This window comes from Sphaerodactylus townsendi, linkage group LG06 (assembly GCF_021028975.2).
Source record: "Sphaerodactylus townsendi isolate TG3544 linkage group LG06, MPM_Stown_v2.3, whole genome shotgun sequence".
NCBI classification, from domain to species: domain Eukaryota; kingdom Metazoa; phylum Chordata; class Lepidosauria; order Squamata; family Sphaerodactylidae; genus Sphaerodactylus; species Sphaerodactylus townsendi.
Genome location: NC_059430.1, coordinates 37,430,016 through 37,450,748, shown reverse-complemented (window position 1 = coordinate 37,450,748; position 20,733 = coordinate 37,430,016). Strand labels below are relative to the sequence as shown.

The 20,733-nt window shown below is 43.9% G+C and overlaps 1 protein-coding gene across 1 annotated transcript; it reads left to right on the top strand.

The window, feature by feature from the left end:
• Nucleotides 1–1,282: 1,282 nt before the first annotated feature.
• RAC2 (Rac family small GTPase 2) lies at nt 1,283–19,953 on the top strand. Its single transcript, XM_048501973.1, has 7 exons — nt 1,283–1,513; nt 7,851–7,922; nt 9,226–9,343; nt 13,445–13,507; nt 14,584–14,743; nt 16,896–17,027; nt 19,360–19,953. Exons 1-6 carry the CDS (start codon nt 1,479–1,481, stop codon nt 17,024–17,026), a joined length of 579 nt encoding a protein of 192 aa, XP_048357930.1. The 5' UTR covers nt 1,283–1,478; the 3' UTR covers nt 17,027; nt 19,360–19,953.
• Nucleotides 19,954–20,733: the final 780 nt, after the last annotated feature.

The following is a 20,733-nucleotide window of genomic DNA, read 5'->3' as shown; positions in this document are numbered from 1 at the left end:
GCTGACTGAATTTCTCCAGCAAGGGACCCAAAGACAGTCAAGGGGCCTCTAGCTCACTTCCTCCTTCCAAATCGGCAGAAATGTCATGGAAAAGGTTAAAGGTTTTATCTGCAAAAAAGTTCACAAAATAGTCACAGCTCAAAACCAAATCATTCTTATTTGGGGGCCTCTCAGTTAAGGCCATAAATAAATAAGACCATAAATAAATAGGCTGGACATGAGCTTGCAGCTGTGATATTAGCCGAGAAGTATTCTCTCTTTGTGGCCTTCACCATCCTCTCATAGGCTTGCATAAGCGTCATATAAAATATTCTTACTGCTTCATCATGAGACTTCTGCCACATTCACTCTGGCGGTCTTGGTTCTTATTTCTTCCTTCTTAGCTCCGTGGTGTACCACGTAGCCAATTTGGAGTGAGAATCAGGGGGCATTGGCATGTGATCTCATTGATGGCTTCTGAAAGCCAAATATTCCAGTCCTCCTGGTAAAGTGCCAGGAAATGATAAAGGGATGAGTTGTATGGTTTGTCGTGGTTGTAACAAGAGGTGTTTTATTATGGAACATGTTAATTGAAGGAAGCCCAAACACAGTGTGTGACAGTAAGATTTGTGGTGGGTTTTTAATGATTTGTGGTGATTGTTAATGATTTGGAGGATTTGTGGTGGGTTTTTAATGATTCAGTTTTGGTGTGTTGTGGGTTTTTTGCCTGCAGATTTCCTTATAATGATCAAAGCTATTTGAGAAGTTGGAGGACAGAGTTAAGGGGCATAAAAGGTCCTGACCAAGAGGGAGAAGGTCACATTGGTTATTGATACAGGTAAGTGTGTGGAAGTATGGGTGGGTTCCACAAATTGTTCAAGTGGAAAGGGAAGATTATTCTTTTAGTTAAGAATAGGGTTATAGGATGGCTTACATTCACTTCTTTTTGATCTCGTGTACATGGGGAATCCTTGCTCTGCGTTTGTAAATCTTCAGCATGGCATCACACAGGATACAAAGCCAAAGCCATTTGCCCATGAGTTTTTCTTGCCCCTGAGTTGGAGCACTGGGAAAGAGGAAATGCTTTTCCTTCTGCATCCTCTCCCCCTCCCATCTGCTCCCCTTTTATGGCGCTTCCTAGCTAGAAGCTGCATAGCAACGTCTTTCCTAACTGCCCAAACCCTTGGAGTCACAGAATGTGATGAAAGGAAATGCTTAGCCATCTGGGGCATGCAAAGATAGAAATATCTCTCAAACCACACACTTGCATGTCCCTCCCCCCAGCAAACAGGCAGGGCTGCCTGCTGGTGGGGGAAGGGACTGGTAGAACAAGTTGAGAAACATGCTCTCTTCCCTTTCCTCCCAGCCCACAACCTGCTGTTCAATTCAGCTTCAGTTTTGACATAACTGTACTGCACTTTCCACCATCCGCTTTCGTGAGCCGTCATTTTTTCCCCCGGAGAGTTACCGGACCCCCTAAGCCCTGCCAGGCTGCAGAGATGCAAGCCATCAAATGTGTGGTGGTAGGAGACGGGTATGTACCATTCATTTTCAGGTCAGAGGAAAGAGGGAATTCTTTCTTACAAGAACTTCTGGACTCTGCTGCCCCATCAATTGAGTTCAGAGGGGTTGGGCAAGTGTGAGAAGGAACTGTGGCTTGTGTCAAGGGCGGGAAAGCTGGGGAAAGGGGCTTTTAGTAGCATGACATGGGCCAATTTTCAGCAAGAGAAAATCTAGCCTAGATAGTTTATTATTTCTGTCTTGCATCTTCCAGCGTAGCTGTTGATAGCAGAGTCAGGGACAAGGTGGAGGCGAGTGTAGATTTGCCACTTGCCAAATGAAAGATGGCATCTTTAGCTTTCTTGGTCAGATCGCTGTTTCAGAGATGTAAAACACTTCCCTGATCCAGAACATTTAACAAAGCAGATGCAGTCAGCGGGGTTGATCAATGGCAGATGTAGGACTGTGTTGCCTTTTCTCAGATCAATCTGGCGTGATGACCTTTGTGCTTGTGATCTTGTGTTTGGTTCAGGTTTTTTCTGCATTGATTATCTTGGGGGAATAGGAATATGTGCAACTGTTTGTAGGCAAAACCTTGCGTAGTAAGGTAACAAAGTGTTTACTTGCAAAGAGGCCTGGATCTTCTGTGCCACAGAGGTCCAAGAAACCTGTGATCTCTGGGATGCGAGGAGAATTATCTTTGTAACCTTCCACAAATGAGGGATCAGCAGCTGGAGGCTAAATGTGGCCATCAGAGCTATGGTGGCTAGCCCTATAGTTATCATTTCAGAAGAGAAAAGGGGACATGGAGTGACTTTTGGGCTTGCCAAGAAACTGTGATGTTGGCTAAGGGGAAAATAGTGTTTTGGTCCACCACTTATGAATCTACCAGCATGGTGTGGTGATTAGAATGTCAGACTATGATCTGGGAGACCCAGGTTTGAATTCCTACTCTGCCATGGAAGGTCACTAGATGACCTTGGGCCAATCACATCCTTTAAGTCTAACTGACATCATAAAGTTGTTGTGAGGCTAAAGAGGTTCAGAGGAAAACAGTGTAAGTTCAGATCCTCTGAAGATGCCAGCCACAGATGCAGGCGAAATGTCAGGAGAGAAGGCTGCTAGAACACGGCCATACAGCCCAGAAACCACACAGCACCCCAATGTAAGTTTGCTTTGGGTCTCCACTGGGGAGAAAGTGTGATATAAATAAAGAAATGCATGTTTTTCTTGAAAGTAATCATTCGATTGCTGCCATAGGCAGATGTCAACTCGGTTCATTGCCTAGAATAAGCACTGTAAAATGGAAGGTATATTTTATTGGAAATTTTTGTGTGGAGGTTAAGAACAGGCAAACCTTTGCAATTGAAAGCTCTTTTGCAAAAAGTGCAATCTTCATCTGCCCCCTTCTTCCTGACAAAGAGTGCTGGGTGACTCAAAGGAGCATTTATGCTCCATAAATAGAAGTTGGTGTAAGAAAAGCATGCTATAGACAAGACTTGTGATCCTTGGTGAGTGATTATTTAGATGTAAAAACCGTTGAGTTGATTTGGCTCACTTCCTAATCAATATGCCTAGGACTTAGCTTCAGAACAGGCTCTGAACTTGACTCTTTTGAAGGCAGTACTGCAACATCTAGAAGAAGGGAAGCAAGAAGGTTGATATTTTGAGCTCAGCCTTCTTGTTCTGCAATTATATCAGATGTCTAAATGACAGATCAGTGTCTGAATGACAGACGAAATAGCATTTACAGTCTCTGAGCTCTACTTGTCTCTTCCTCTTAAAAAGAGCCAGGAAATACATCTGCAAGCATAAGTACATATGTATGTTCATGCACACACATACACACTGACTGTCAGGGCTGTTGGACAGTGGCATTCACTGCCTTGGAGAGTGGTGGAGTCTCCTTCTTTGGAGGTTTTTAAACAGAGGCTGGATGGCCATCTGCCAGGAGTGCTTTGATTGTGTGTTTCTGCATGGCAGGGGGTTGGACTTGATAGCCCTTGTAGTCTCTTCCAACTCTATGATTCTATACACAATTTAAATAAGAGGAAGCACCACAGGAATGCAATTTCACACAGGTGGAAATGGGGGTGGGGGCTGAAAGGGGAAGAGAAACAACACCTACTGAAACCAATTTCTGTCATGTACTAGAAAAACACAGTATCTGAATGACAGTCCATTCATTCCCTTCTGCTATAAATCTTCTTGATCTGGTTGGATAGATTTGAGTTCAGCACCACCTTACAGACCAACAAGATTTTGAGGGTATGAGTTTCCAAGAGTCAGATCTGGCAGGCATGTTCACCCAGAAGTAAGTCCAAATGTTACGTGTTACTTCAAGGTATTCAGGAGCATGAAAAGTCTTTGGAGCTAACTCCTGACTAAGGGATGCCTGTTGCAAGGAGAAGGCAGGAGTCAGAGAAGGGGTCGGGGAAGGCAAGGACTGGTGTACAAATGAATGAATGATTTTATTACAGGCATAAGGCCAGCAAAAGGACAGGTATAGGAAAGAGGAAGAGGAAACTGAGGCCTCTTAGGCCAATTATCAGCCAAGGCACCAACTGGGTGGAACCCAGACCAGGATTGTGTGTCAGCGCAGGAAGGGTGGACACCACAGAGGTTAAAACAGGGTCTTCTTCTTCTTCTTCTTCTTCTTCTTCTTCTTCTTCTTCTTCTTCTTCTTCTTCTTCTTCTTCTTCTTCTTCTTCTTCTTCTTCTTCTTCTTCTTCTTCTTCTTCTTCTTCTTCTTCTTCAGGTTTAAATAAATATATAACATTTGTTAGATATTTGTATGGAATGATTTTATTATTGTGATACTTGTACTGAAATGTACACCACACTGAAATGTAACCACACTGAACCTGGCCTTATGCAGGGGTAAGGGTGGGCATCAAATTTAATGAAATAAAACAAAACACAGTCATCTGATGGTAGCCAGGCTCAGAAGCTGTGAGGCCTGTTGCTTATGGAAGCCACTACTTTAAATTCTGAGGCCTTGGGAGGACACAGATCTCATGGTGAGATTGTGGAGATGCAGCCAAGCAAGACTGGGCAGGAAGAGTGTCAGAGCCTTAGAAGACATGACCTGGAACTGGGCTGCCCATTCATAAGAAACAACACGCTGGCCCGTACCTATACTTTTCGCAGGACTTCATTTGCAGAAATCATTAAGCAAAGCTTTCCATCATTGCTAGGTTCGGCACATCAAATTGGGTTACAGTGAACAGGTGCCGTTCATAATCTGAAATGGCTTGTATCTGAAACGTTGTCTAGCCAATACGTTTAAATCCCACCTTTCTTCCAAGTAGCTCAGGTAGCATGCATGGTTCCCCCCTCCTGTGTTGTGACTTCACAACAATCACGTGAAAGAGTACCTGACTTCAAATCACTTAACAAGCTTCACAAGTGCGGACTTGGACCTGGCTCTCCCAACTCTTGTGTGACAATCACACCACTATTCCACTTTGGCTCCCTGATGGAATCTTATTCTTTGTTGTCCCTCTTGGGTTCACCCCAGCCAGTTCCATGGTGCTGTCCCAGTCGCTGCTCCATTCCTCATCATGGAACTGGAGGGCCTAGTTGCTTCTTCAGAACTTGAACAAGCCTCTTGTGGTCTGTGCTACTCAACACCCCTTCTCTAAGCAGCCACTTTGATTATTCACATTCAGAACTTTGTTGCTCACTAGCAGCTTGCAAGTTTCTCCTGCCCACCTCCCAGTGTCATCTCAATAAAGGAGATATGAAGTCTTCCCCCAACATTCATTTTGGATAATAGCACTTCTAGTCTGGAGAACCAGGTTTCATTCCCATTCCTCCTCCACATGAGCCATGGACTCTAATCTGGAGAACCAGGTTTGATTTCCTACTCTTCCACCAAATCCTGCTAGGTAACCTTGGGTTAGTCACAGTTTTCTCAGAATTCTCTTAGCCTTACCTACCTCACAAGGTGTCTGTTGTGGAGAGGGGAAAGGAAAGAGTTTGTGAGCTGGTTTAAGACTCCTTATGATTGAGAAAAGTGGGGTATAAATCCAAACTCTTTTTCTTACTGTGATCTACTCTTTATTGTAGTTTCTTGATAACTGCAGTTTTCACACAGATATCCATCACAGATCATTGTCTCTTATGACAAAGAGTCGCAGACACAATGTAATTTGACTGGCAATTTTCTGTTTCCAGCTGAGTGTGACCTTTTGTGTGGTGACCAAAGCCAGGTAAACAAGCCTATTGACTAGAAACAGGAGTACAGTGTCTTCCCCTCTTTGTTTTATGGCCTGTCAGGAGAGTCGGTGTGGTATAGTGGTTAATGATCTGTAATTTGCAATCTGGACAACCAGGTTTGATTTCTTACTCTTCCACATGCAGCCTGCTGGGTGACCTTGGGCCAGTCACAGTTTTCTCAGAACTCTCTCAGCCCCACCTACATCACAAGGTGCCTATTGTGGGAAGAGAGAAGGGAATGTGATTGTAAGCTCCTTGGAGGCTCTTTATAGTGGAGAAAAAAACTTAATCTGATTCTACTCTTCCTATCCAACCCGAGGGGATAAAATGCAGAGGTTAATTTATCATCTCTCATGTGACAGCTGTTAAAACCCGTCATGTGATTTCACCCTCATATTACAAGTTTGTAATACCAGCTGTGTGCCACAAGAGAGGTGAAAGTAACTTGAGAAACTATGCGGAGAACAGTGAATGGTGATGTAACTTTGAATTCCTGTTTGGAAATGTCAAAATTGGGATCATCTGACATTTTAAAAATGCCTTTTGTGCAGCATTGCTTTTGGTGATGTTTCAGCCAATTTAACTGAGAAAGAGATGTATTGTCATGTTGGTCGGAAGATTCATTTTGTATGTTTCCACAATGGCTCAGGCGCTGCTTTCCTTTGGCCTCTTCCTGTGAAATCATGATGATATTTACAATCACAGAACCACATGGGTGAGCCCAGTTGTATGAGTCCTTGCTATCCGATTGGCACCCTCTCCCAGTTGCCGTCAGATGGAAGGGATTTCATGCACATGGTTCTAGGCCTGCAATTATTTAATAAGGCAGCAAGAACATTGGAAATTGGCACCCACAGCATGAGGTGGGACTGGATTTGGGAACTGTCATTTCTGGTGACATTAGAGGTAATCAGTCTTGGGATATTTGTGTCACACACTATCTATCTACCCAGTTAGTGGGTAGATTGCTGAAACAAACAGCATAAAAACACAGTAATCATTCCAAATGGGGTAGCCATGTTAGTTTGAAACAGCATAATAAAGCAGGAGTCCGGTAGCAATTCAGATCTGACGAAGACAAGTATGATTCATGAAACTCAAAGGGAAGAAATTTAAGTAAGTCTCTAAGATTCCTATCTTATTTTAGTGTAGAAACAGATCATCTTCACTTCTAAAGCTGCTAACAGTGGCCCTCATGATGTTAATCTGGGGGTGGGGGGAGGCAGACATATTCAGGGAAACATTTATAATACTGCTGCACATCCTATGTTTCACCCTTGATCTTCCCAATAGTTTATTTATTAATTTTATAAATAAATAGTTCTTAATGGAGCACAGTATTTGTACAGTTCTCACCACACAAGAGGAGTTATTAGGGCAATAGTACAGGATGGAAGTGATGCAGATGGGAAATTCTCAGGGAACTGTGGAAATGGGTCTTACAAGGGATCACAATTCACAGACTTACTCTTAAAGGCAGTCTTGCTCTTGGGTGCCCCGGTCACATCCTTCCTTCCATGTTTAAGGCTTAGCGACAGTTTTCTTCAATAGCAGACTAGACCTTCACTGGGGTTGCTCTTAAAAGACAGCCCAGAAGCTACAGAATATAGAAACTAGTGGCCTCACAGGTTGCGAAATTCTGTGATATGCAGGGAGCATGCCTTCCAGTAGTTATATTGTTTCTGGGCCCAGTTGAGGCACCATTGTCTTCTATTAGGCCAAAAGCAGTGCATTTTCAGTGATGGCACCCAAGCTGCCTCATCAAGTAAGGACACCAATCCTTCTTACTGTTTAAATTTTGCAGCACAGTGGATTTCTTTTTCACTTCAAGCCTTTCTAATTTAAGCCAATTGACTTGTTTTTCAAGCCTGTGCTTTGCCAGTGTCACTGCTACCCAACAGCTTTTTGTGATCTTAATTATTTATGATCCTATTGCTGATGCGTTTTAAGTGGTTTGAAAATTGGTGTGATGCTTTGAGCATTTTATTAGCAAAAGATGATTGATAAATATAGTGAGTGGGAAAATGAACGATGTCTTTTCTTCTTCTCCTGCTAGCTTTGGGTACATAGAACATGCGGGAGATTCCTGTTTTCAGTTTCTTCTTACTTCCTGCTGTACCTAATTGTACCACATTTTCCCCTTTTTTCAGAGCTGTGGGTAAAACCTGCCTCCTGATAAGCTATACCACCAATGCCTTCCCAGGAGAATACATCCCAACTGTGTGAGTATGATGCAGGGAATAGTAGATATTGAAAATGGCAAGTTGGGCACTAGGCGAATTATTTTCAACCATAATTTACCTTTGGTATATAAACAAATAGGGTGGTGGTCATAAGACAAGAAAATGCAGTCTAGTTCTTTTATATGAGTACAAGTGGCATAATTTTACCCTCACTGCAGAGTATGCATATTGCAACATTATAGTCAAATGTACAACCATGACTGGGAAATTGTTTAGTGTAAATTAGATATCAGCCTGTTCTGGCTTCCTACATGCACAGGACTTTTATATTTTCTGCATTTGCTTCCACTAGCCCATACAATCAAGACCAAATATTATTCTGGCAGACAGCATGGAGTGTCAATGTCACCAAATAGATCATGGGTTGAGCCTGAAATACAGAGGCGTAGCAAGGGGGGAAAGCGCCCGGTGCACTGGTGCATCCTCCACCCCTGTCCCACCCTGGAATGCCCCTGCCATGCCCTCGGAACACCCTCACCACACCCACACAGGGGAGCACACACACCCGTCCCCTTGGAGCTACGCCTCTGCTGAAATGGCATTTCCATCCTCCTAGCCAACATATGAGTGAACATGCCTCTTAACCGGCTGTTACATGCCGTTTGAAGGGCCTGTATTTATCCTTTCTCCTATTGTGCACGAGAAGAGTAGTGTGTGGACTCAGCATCTTCCTTCCAAATACTTAATATTCAGGTTTAAGAAAATTAGTAAGGGTGGCAGATAAAACATGTTCACCAATAAAATTTTCCATTCTTGGTGAGAGTGGTTGTATGGCACCATACATCCAAATATTAAAAGACCCGAACCTGAGACGTGAATTAGTAATGGCCAGATTTAATGTAATTTCATCAGCTATCTTTCAAGGAAGATACCAAAAGAAACCTGCTCATGCTTAGGTGGCCAAAGAGAAACTTTAGGTCATTCTCTTTTTTATTGTCTTAAAAAGGCCTCCACAAGAGGCAAACATTGGGATCAAGTGCTGTCAAGATATGAGGGGCTATCAGATGATCAAAAAAATCTATTTTTCTTTTGGCTACCAATTCACCAATGTAAATGAAGTTTCTGTGAATTGGTAGCCAAATTCCTCTTAGATGTAATTAATGCTCTGGTATGAAATATGGGTATGTAACCATTGAGAATTGAGAGAGTTTGGTTGTTTTTATATATAATTATATGCAATAATATAAGTTTTTAAAGTTAACTTTGTAGTTTTTGTATGCCTATAAAGGCTTCCATTGCACATTCAGATTTAAGGAACTGACACTTCACTTGTATTTTACAGATTTGATAATTACTCTGCCAATGTGATGGTGGACAGCAAACCTGTCAACCTTGGGTTGTGGGATACAGCTGGCCAGGAAGATTATGATCGCTTAAGGCCTCTTTCCTATCCTCAGACGGTGGGTCCTTCATTTGAGGAATTTCCCTTGTGCCTACTTGTATGCATTTCCCATGAGATTTGGACTCCTGTCTGCATATTCAGTGATGGCTGGCAGCATTTTTTTGTGCTGCAGGCAAATAAAAGGGCACTTGCCATGATGGTAAAAACATAATGAAATAAATAGTTGATAATTTTTTGATCTTTCATTGTCATGCCCCCAAAGAGCCTTTGGCTATTTCCCCTTTAAGATTTAGTTTCCCCATAGTCAGTATTGTTTTGCCTTATTGTTAAGTCGTCCATGGGAGGGTATTTTAGTTAGTCCCTGCCCCTTTAAGACTTTTCCCAGTAGGCAATTTCCTTTCTTTACCCAGCATCCCCTGTTTTAGTTTAGTCAGTCAGTCTCAAAGAGGTGCTAAGGGAAGCTGGGGTCCCTTAATATGACGTTCATGTGTTCATATGAACTCCTCCTACAGAGGAGTTCATGTGGTGGTCTAAAGAGAGCAAGCCAAGTTTATCAGCAGCTAGAGCAAAGACCAAGACGAACAGAGTCATGAGGAAGAAAGAGACAGTGATCCATCTGAAAGCAGCCAGAAAAGGACACAGTCTGCAGCTCCTATCATCCTGAAGACAAGCAATTACTCCCATTAGTTAGAGCCAGGGCGGAGTTAGAGTCTTGTTTTTCTCTATTAATAAAGCCATTATTAGAACTGTTAAGACTGGCTTGTGTCTAGACCTTTCTGTCCCAGCCGAGAACAGGGCACCTCCAACAGAGTTACTGGGGGGGGGGGGGGGGCGAACATTAATGGTACCTCAAACTCTGCCCCCTGAGGCAATCTGCTTCACCGTGCCTAATGGTAGGGCCAGCCCTGTCATTGAAGAGCAGTGACATCAGATTCTGTTGCCCCAAGGGAGATGCTGCTCAAAATGCCTCAAGCTTTTCAGATTTTTATTCGGTACAAACAATTCTTATCCAAGAACAGCATGGAGTCTTGGCTCACCTTTTTCATTTGGGGGGTCTGTACCCTTTCCCCCTCTGCAGATGCAAAGGTGGTCAGAGCTTCTCTGCCTTTAACAACGGATCAGAAAAGACAGTTGTTTCTGTGGGTGTAGCTTTTTTTCTGCATGACGTTCTGCTCTAGTTAAATGTTTTGACTACCAGCAGCACAGAACAAAGGCCAGTAGGAACTGGGGGACTGGAAAAAAGGGAAGCTGTCAGTCCTGCAGACGAGACCTAACATTAGGGGATTTCATGTGTACTCAAAAGTACCAGTTACAGTAAGTGGGAAAATACAAACAACTTACATTAGTAAAGCAAAGTATCATTTTTTGCAGTGAGTTCAAGAATAACAAAATCCACGATTCAGAAAGAAGTGGAAAGTGACAAGGGTGTGTATTTTAAAAATCACCCAGAATCCCAGTATAAATACATGTGTAGAAATAGCTCAGGTTGCAACAAAAGCAGGAGCTGTTCCCATGTGATTCTGCCTTAGGGCAAACATTGAACCCTGTTCACTATTCTAAGGACAGGAAAAAGGAAAAGGTCAGAGGTGGAGTGAGAGGGACTTTGCATTGTTGCCTTCTGAGGGTGGGAACCACTTGGATGGATCCTCTCCCAATAACCAAATGAGACTCTTTTGCTGGGGTAAACACTTGGCCATAGCCATTTTATTAACCAAACAAAAACAGAAGCGTGAGGCATAGCATGGGTCTTGATCTGGCCTGTCTGCTTCATAGCGAAGCTCCCGGGGCGGATGCCCTGTATTGGGCTTCGCTCAGCTGAGGGGCTCTGCCAGGCGGATGCTCCTGGCAAGAGGTGTTCCCCGATGGCTATGACAGAAAACATGCAGTACCAGAATAAAAGACAGGGAGAAGTGGGCAGGCAAATCGCTGCCAGCCAGAGTACATGGCCAGCACAAAGGAGGGCTGTCCCCTTTAAAGGTTCAGTCAGCCCTCCCCTCTGGGTGACATCAGCCCTGGCCCAACATGGCCCGGGTTTCGCCTCCGCCCTTAATTGGGCGGAAGCAGTCACCTCAGCTCCACCTACCCCACCCCTAGAGGCAACCGCAGCCGGTGGGTGATTCACAGCCATCTTTCTTGATTGGATCATTTATAGCAGGCCCTCACACAACCAGGGACTCACCAAGGTAGCCACAAACCACCAGCCATAAGTTACTGCCTGCCGGGTGGTTGACAAACTCCATCCCACTCAGTATTTGCCAGGCATCAAAGCTAGGAAGTTCATTTAGACACGGGTGGGCTGCCACATATGACTGATGGGCAGCTTTCAGCATGATAGGTCTCATCTAAAAAGCAATAGACATACTCTCCGAGTTGCAGTTTGGCACCCCTAGGAATAACTGAGAAAGGGAGACAGATTGTTTCTAACCCCATAAATCATAAAACCTTGGCAGAAATTTAGGCCACCTTATCCAACTCCCTGCTCACCTCAGGAAATCTAGATTAGAGCATTGCTGGCAGACTCTACTTCTATAGCAAAGAAGAGCAGGGCCTAAATTTGTAACTCACTGAAGAAACACAGGAGTGTGTTAGAGTTCACTTTGCTTTTGGTTCAACACTTGTAAATATTTGTTTGAGGTCTATGATTTGATATACCATCGTCTTTATGGTTAAGAAAGGGTTTATATTTCTATCCTATTATTTACTGAAATTAATAATACCAAGTTTACATGCAGGATGGTGTAAGGGTCTGTTACTCCAGTCATCAATAAGACTCAGGAAGATTTCAAGAGCTTTATTGGTACTGTGTCATCCCAGGTTCAGGTAACTGAAACTGAAGGGTTTGGCTCCCTGATCCTGGTATATACTTCACAGTTTAGTTCAGCCCCCTTGCATTCCCACAATATCAGCTTGTGAAAGGACTGTGAGAATAATAGCATTGTTTGGTACAGACAGTTTACTCCTCCAAGAATGCAGATAAGGAGACACGGTTAAGCTCTATTGAACTAGGTACGGCAAGCTAAAGAGGGAGGCCTCTGAGGCCTTGAGCAATGATAATGGCTGGGCCATCTGCAGCTGAGCTGAGCAAACTGCCAGGCCTGGAATGGTGCAGGCCTGACAAATGGTTGTCAAGAGACCCTCCAAGCCACAAATGTGTGTCATGCTTTCAGTCTTGGGCAAAGCTTTGCATAAATGCTAGCTAATAGGGTGTCATAAACTACGTTTCATAATTTTGCAGTACAGCCCACAATGGTCCTTTCTGCACAGCATAAATAAAATGTCTGCAGACATTTTAAACAGATCCATGTTGGCTTTTTTAGCTCACACACAGCTCATCAAAAATAGTCTGCCAAAAGCATTGCCAGCCAAAGCAGATCTTTTTCCCCACCTGCTGCAGGGAGCTGTTGTCAGTCTCACAGTTGCACCCGCCATTTTGTGTGCTGCTGCAGAGATTCTCCATGCCTCCGCCGTTTGGTGAATGTTTTCCATGGAGATTTCCTCCGCTTGCAGCTCATCTGCATGCGATTTTCATGTAAAAAGTAGATGAATAAAGTGTCATTTTTCCTCTTTTTGTGTCATTTTTCCTCTTTTTTGTTTTGTTTTCAGGGGTATGTCTGCGAAGGTATGATGACCCAAATGTGCACAGATTGCAGCTTCTCTAATCATAACGATGTAGCTTTGCAGACATACCCACCCAAAAAAAGAAAAAAGAAAAAATGATACATGTGCAGGATCACCAAGCAAAACAAACTTTATTCATCTACTTTTTACATAGAAATCGCATGCGGATGCATTGCAAGCAGAGGAAACCATGAGGAACCTTCAGAGAATCTCTGCTGCAGCACACAAAATAGTGGGCATGACTGGCAAAGATGAAAGAAAGAGGTTTGGGCAGAAGAAATAAAGCTTTCCCTGCCTGCTTTTGTTCGCTCAGTATGCAGGAAACATCTTCAACCTGGATCGAGAGGAAAAGATCACTAGCTAAGCGATATTTGAAAAACCCGGATTGAGAGAAATAAAATGTTCTGAAGACATTTTGGAGAAAAGAGCTGGTCAAACTTCTTCCATAAAACTGTTTTTAAAATGTCCTAAAGCCGCTTTATTTCTGCTTTGCGGAAATCACCACAGTTACTTCCAAAACATTTTTGTCTTATTCTTGCAGGACGTCTTCCTCATCTGCTTCTCTCTTGTCAGCCCTGCATCTTATGAAAATGTCCGTGCCAAGGTGAGATCATGCTCGTTCTTCTAAAGTGAAAGAAAAGGTGCGCCACACTTAGGAGGCTGAGGCTGGCAACCAGTGGGAGAAGCTTTCCATGGGGATGTCTGTGGCAATGTGGAGATATCATTTCCTGGTCACGCCAGAAGTGATGTCATTGCATAGGGGCTAATGCTAAAGCAGAGATGTCACTTCTGTGCCACACAGGAAGTTACATAATCACATCTCTAGCATCCAGTGATTTTTCTTCCCATTTTCTTCTTTCCCTTTTGAGAACGATAGCAGCCTACTCCAAAGAGGTGGGTGTGATAGAGCAGTGGATGGGGACAGCGCCATGGCAGCACACCTGCATAGTCTCCAGTAGGGTTTCAGGCAACATGAGAAGGGAGGAAAACAAAAGAAAAACACCCAGCCACCTGAAAAATTCCATTGGAAACACCAACTTACAATGCCCTGTTGGGTCGGCTGGTGGCACAGGAGGCATTCACAGCCAAAAGTCCTTTGGAAACTGACTAAAGCTCTGCTCCTGAGCATTCCCTCCATTCCACCGGCTTGGAGTTTGGGGTGGGAGAAAGCAGCAAGGGATTGGTGGTGGTCCGATTGCCATGCAGGACTCAGTTCCATACAAGGCTGAGTCCTGTGCAGCAATTGGCTAGGAGTGGGTCATCACAACATTAGGCCATTATGTTTAGATTAAAATGGATCCTCTACATTTTGGAGCAGTGTCTCTGATTTCCAGGTAATAGGCATTTTATTTATTTATTTATTTATTATTCTACTTTTATACCACCCTCCCCCGAAGGGCTCAGGGCGGTTTACAACAGTGATAAGACAATAAATATTAAAACAATTTAAAAGCAGCATCCAGCATAAAATATAATCTCTATCAAACTTTGTTTGAGAGCTTCTGGCATCTTTTGGGAGACAGAATGCTGGACTTGACCAGACCAAAAAGTAGTTCTTATCTTCTGGAAAGTACTAGCTAGGTAGACTGTACTAATATAAAGGACAAAAAATGTTTTGCTGTATTTATTTAAGGGGGGGTTTTTTGTCTCACTTCTACAAAATCTCCAACTTTTCTGTAGTGGTTTCCTGAAGTGCGACATCACTGTCCTAGCACTCCCATGGTCCTTGTGGGCACTAAACTGGATCTTCGGGATGACAAGGATACTATAGAGAAACTCAAGGAGAAAAAGCTGGCGCCCATTACTTACCCACAAGGCCTTGCACTGGCCAAAGAGATTGGTATGTAACTATGGGGGGAGGGAGGCTAGAATGTCAAAATCCACCTGTGCAGAAACCAGTCTCATTTGAACAGCATCATTCCTACTCCTTCAGCCAAGCAGATGCAGTAGGTTGGTCTTGTTTGTGTTTTGTTACCTTGGGAATGCTACAGGTATCTGACCCAACTTAGTGGTCTCCTGTATTGGCCCCCCCACCCAAATGTCTGCATGTTATTTTCTAGCCATGTACAGACATTTATACTGAGACTTTAGGCAGAAACTTGAGTGTTGACATATGAGGACAGAGGAGCTATGTGGCCACATAGGGAAGGGAGTGTACCCAGCTACATGAGGGGAGGAAGTGCAGAGGAAGCTGCTACTCATAAAAAGCAACAGCCTTTCACCTCACATGGCAAACAGACCCTGACAGAGCCCCGCCAGCTGCCAGCTTCTTTGCTTTGCTGGATGTAATGATCTCATAATTAGTAATTCTTTCAACTTCTTCTTATTGACTTTTTCTTCCCTAACTGTGAGAACAAGAACTCCAGTTACAAGTAACCTTCCAGGTTCCCTTCCCCAGCTCTCTGAATCCATAACTAAGAGGAAGAACTGGGCCTGCAACATCTATCAGTCGAAACCCTTAGCTGCAACCACGGTTTCCTTTTCCTGTCACGTGATATAAGGCTGGCTAGCAAAGAGTTCAGCTCTGCTCTTCATCACTTTTGTTCAGGACATTTTCTTTGTCACAGGGGCACTCATTTTCCATGGGTTGAAAAGTCTGTCCTTTCCTTTTCACCACACTTTTCCACGCTTAGAGGGGCTGTGGAATACATGACTGGAGTGAGAGTGTATGCAGCGTGTTTTCAGATAGCAGTTTGAAGAAAGAAGTGAAGACAGCAGTACGTTGTGACCTGAGGTGGGCCGAAGGTTGCCAGCTTCCAGGTGGGGCTTGGAGATCTCCTAGAATTAGAACTCATCTCCTGGTGACAGAAATCAGGAGGGTATCTATGAAAGGAGATTATTTATAACTCCACCCCCCAAATCTCCAGCCCTGAGTTGGCAACTTTAGATGGTTCCCTCTAGTGACAGGTTTTTGGGAGGGAGGGTAGCCGCATTGCTTCTCCCATTCACTGCCAACCGGCTTTCTACTTGCTTCATATCTGCATCGGTCCCCATCTAGGAGCCAGAGGAGATTACTTATCTTTTGTATCTCCTTTCACCCTTTAAAAGTGGTGGTAGAGTTTGACTACCCTTTCTGGTTGCCTGTTGCCAGGACAGCAAACATGGTGGCAGAAGTCTAGAGACAGGAAGTAATCTTGCAAGAGTTCAGAAAGCCCTATAGTACACAGGAGATCTATCATACTAATTTAAAAGAGAAAAGGATTAGACAAGAGATATGTAAAATTATCTGCTCTGATTCCTGGATGGGGGCAGCAACAGCAACAGTAAAGCATCATGAAGAGAGAGAAGAGTTTTGGATTTAACCCCCCCCCCCCCCCCGCTTTCTCTCCTGTACGGAGACTCCAAGGGGTTTACAATCTCCTTTACCTTCCCTTCCCAACAAATACCGTGTGAGGGGGGTGGGGCTGAGAGAGCTCCAAAGAGTTGCGACTCGCCCAAGGTCACCCAGCTGCCGTGTGTTGGAGTGCACAGGCTAATCTAGTGCCCCAGATAAGCCTCTACATCTCAAGTGGCAGAGCGGGGAATCAAACCCGGTTCTCCAGATTAGAGTGCACCTGCTCTTAACCACTACGCCACTGGGGTAGAAACTACTGCAGCAAAATGCCATGAGCTATTGGAAAGAGGTTCAAAGAATAATGTTCTCTTGATCTCCTTGGGTTCTAGACAGCTGTTGGTGATGGAAGCAGCTGTGAGGCAGGACTGTTTAAATTAGTAGTGAACAGTGTAAGATTTCTGGAAAGCTGTTGAGGGAAGGTTTTTTTTAAAAAAATTTTTTGCAAATGAATAATAAAATCCATCTTTGGCCAAGAACAACCAAACCTCATGAAGAAACAATTCCATCTTTGCCCAATGATTTGTCCAAGAAGAAGAAAGCCACAGCAGGGTTGGTGGAGGGGAAAGTTCTCAGAAGAGTATAATGGCAGACAATTCACCCTCCAAAGCAGCCATTTTCTTTAGTAATTTCTTCAAGTAATGGCTTTTTGTACTTGCAGATGCAGTGAAATATCTTGAATGTTCAGCATTGACACAGCGTGGCCTGAAAACAGTGTTTGACGAGGCGATACGGGCAGTTCTTTGTCCACAACCTACAAAGACAAAGAAAAGGGGATGCAAGATCCTCTGAGGTAAACAGAATCGGCAAATGAAATTTGCAGATCAAACTTGCAAATGAAATTTGGTTGATTCCAGTCAGATTCCTCAGCACAGGACCTCAAGCCCCGTAAAGCTGACCTCTTTGATCACACAGTGCTTGGAGTTCTTTCTCAATGCTGCATTTGCCCCAGCACCTTTTTAACAATTGTGGGTTTTTTTGTGACTCTGGTATGCAAGAATTTATTTCATAGGCTGACCTAAAACTGTCCAGTAGTTGATATGATTTGATGATTCAGTTCTAGCAGTATGAAACTTCATACTGTCAAACCTTGCATAGGTGATTAAAATGAGGACCAATTAGCAAGATTTATTTACTTCTTTCACGCCCCAATGGTGACTCACAGTGGTTTTCATAGCTTTTCTCCATTTTATCCTCACAACAACTCTGTGAAGTAGATTAGGTTGAGAATATATGATTGACCCCAGTGAGTCACCATAGAGAAGTAGGGGTTTGAACCTGGGTCTCCTACATCCTTGTCCGGCACTCTGCCCCTTACACCCTACTTGTTCACTAAGCAGCTAGATGGTGGTCTAACCACATGCCCAAACTTTTACCTCAGATTGGTCTGTTCTGTTACTTTAACGGTTGGGGGAATTAGCTGGAAACAGACCTGCAATGTGAGAGGCAGGTATGGGGATCTCCACCAATAGATGCAGAGGTCAGTCTCTGAAGAAATCCACTCAAAACCAGAATTAAAATGAAAAAGGTACAACTTTTATTATTGGATAAATAATAATAATACACTGGAGTATTGTGGGGTTTCTGGGCTGTATGGCCGTATTCCAGTAGCGTTTTCTCCTGACGTTTCGCCTGCATCTGTGGCTGGCATCTGATGCAGGTGAAACATCAGGAGAAAATGCTCCAGCGTAGGGCTGAGGGATGAGCAGCCACCAGCACATCAGCCACCTCTGCCAGGGAAAGTGCTCCAGGGATGGCAAATGTGCCAGCACACAGCCATGTTACTTCCTAAAGCCCTCCCCCCCCTGCATTGGATGGGGCTGTAAGTCTCTCTTTTCATTTATCTTGGTTTAATTGGGACATTTTTCAAATGCAGGTTCCACCTCCATCCAATTTGACTTAAATGTTTAGTTTCTGTGCCTTTCATCCACAAGATTCTCCTTCCATTCATTTAGAGCAAAAGAAGGATCCCCATTTCATAGGCAATTAAAGGCAAAATGCTTTTCCAGCTGCAAATTGTTTTCGATCCAATGTGGATAATCTTTAGGATTTAGTATACCTCAAGTGACGAATCTTTCCTGTCGAATTTCAGACAGGAGTATAGATCCCAGGTAATGAAAGTGAAAACATGGCAATTAAAGGCAAAACATGTAGAAGGTAATGACATGTGGTAGTATTTCCATTCTCTTTTGATACTCTAATAAGTATAGCAAATTATCTTTTCTAGTTCACTTTTATTAGCCTGAAAATGAATACTACATTCCTACCAAGAAACATAGTAGACTTATAACTGTTAGAACAGTCAACTGATCAACCTTGGTAGACTGGAAAAACTATGAAAGTGTAGGCTGAAGGTCTCACTGGGGTAGAAAATGTATGTCTGGGCTATACTTCTTCAAAAAGCCAATAGGGATATTCCTTATAAAAATATCCTCTAAACAGAAAACTAACATCCAGAGGCCTAGCAAGGGGGAAAAGCACTCAGTGCACTGGTGCATCCTTCGTCCCCGCCCCGTAACGCCTCCGTAACATCCTGTCACACCCCCGTCACACCCTCAGTACACCCCCACAGGGGCGTGCGCCTGGTGCGTCGCACCCCCCCTTCCCCCCAGAGCTACGCCTCTGCTAACATTTCAAGGAGAAGTTTAGGATGCAATCTTCTCAACAATCACTAGCTTTTTATATGAAGGTAGCTCCCATCTGCAGCCTGGAGTTCTATGGCCCAGTCTCAGTTTTACTACCTAGGATACAAAGCAAGAAAGGAGAACAAAGCTTCAAGGAACAGTTTGGAAATTTAAAGCTGACTTTAAGCAGTTGCTAAGCTTCTAGCTGGCAGAAGCAGCTTTGAGGGTTTCAGAATGCTGGCTTTGCTGTGAGATTAATGCCACCCACTGTGTGTTCATTTTGTATCCCCACAATATCTTTTTCAATTGTGCATTTGCGCATACTTCGCATACCACAAAATACCATAATGCTCCAGGTTCTCTTCTCCAGAAGAAACTGGATCTTGAAAAGCTTCCCTGGACTTTTCCAGCGCATGTGTATTGGAAGGGGGGTGGGGCAGGGAGACAGCTTGTTGTGAACATTTCCCAATGTGAACATGACCCTTTTTGTTTACCCCACAGATTTCAAACTCTGTCCCCTCTTCTCCTGGATTGAACTTTCTCTGTGCTTTGCTGAGAAGACAAACACTGAAGGTTTTAGCACTGGCTGGATTCTTCTCCCGTACCTCTGAAGGTCAAACTAGACCAAGATGCTGAAAGATCCATAAATTGTTGTCCTCTATGGTTTTTTAAAATTCATATATAACAACCAAAAGAGGGAGAAAGATTTGGATTGTTGGGGGGAAGGGGGGTTAACTTTTTTCCTCCATGTTGATTTTTTGCAGTCTCAAAATGTTCCCCTAAAATCTGTATTTGTCCATTGAGTGAAACAAAAAGATTGTCAGTATGTTACTCCCCAATAAAGCAGTTGGTAGACCTAAAGGACCATTTGAGGTCAGGAAAGTGGCCTAGAGGGACAGGTTGGGACACAGAACTGGTGACCCCCGAAGTCACTACTGACCAATAAAAAGCCTTTGCAAGACCCATTCAGTGATTTCCCAGCATCTCATCTAGTTGAGCTCTCAGGACTTTGTTGTATGAAATTTTTCTGACCTTGCTCCTAATAACTGTACAGCACATGCCATTCAATAAAGCCATCCTGTTCCTGCTGCCCAAGTCTTGTGCTACTTGTGTAGAACTTCAACTCAGAGTGGGATGGCTGGACTGTTCAGGGGCACATCTGCTACTGAACCCGAAAACCAGAGCAAAGGCTGAAGAATCCAACCTTGTTAAAAATGAGTTGGGCTCATAGGCTGCATGAAATCCACAACATCACTTTTTGGGGACCTGTTCATGGCTGTTTCCACACAAGTCACAAGTTCATGGCTGTTTCCATACAATGTTTTTAAAATATTTTAGATCCCCGCCCAAATAAAAAATTTTGTTCACACTCACCCCTTTGAAATGATGCCTGGCAGCCATTTTCTGGCTGCATTTCCCATTCCTGGCAGCATTTCCCATTGAGATGACAAATCGGCGCTTCTAGAGTCCATTCTGCACAGCACAAAAAAGACGTCTGTGGGACTCTTAAAAAGAGACAAGTGCCTCTTTTCACTCTGCACACCCAAAACAAGATTTCTGGGGGATGTTTTGGAAAAAAAAGATGGCTTCTGGGAAAAGATGCTGTTTCCCACCTGAGCGTTTTGCTGTCTGGTCAGTTTCACCCTCAGCTTGCATCCAGAGGCGTATTGGGGGGAACAGCAGAGGGAGGCTCCCGGCCCTGCGGTGGGGCCCAGCCTTGCACACTGGTGGGGGTGAGGCCTCCCCGCCATGTGACTGGGCCCAGCCTTGGGCACCGGCAAGCGGCACCCTGGCACGAGGGGAGCTACCAACCACCAGTTGGGGTGCTGCACCATGGGAGAGGTTGGATGAAGGGGCCCAGCCGCCATTGGCGCC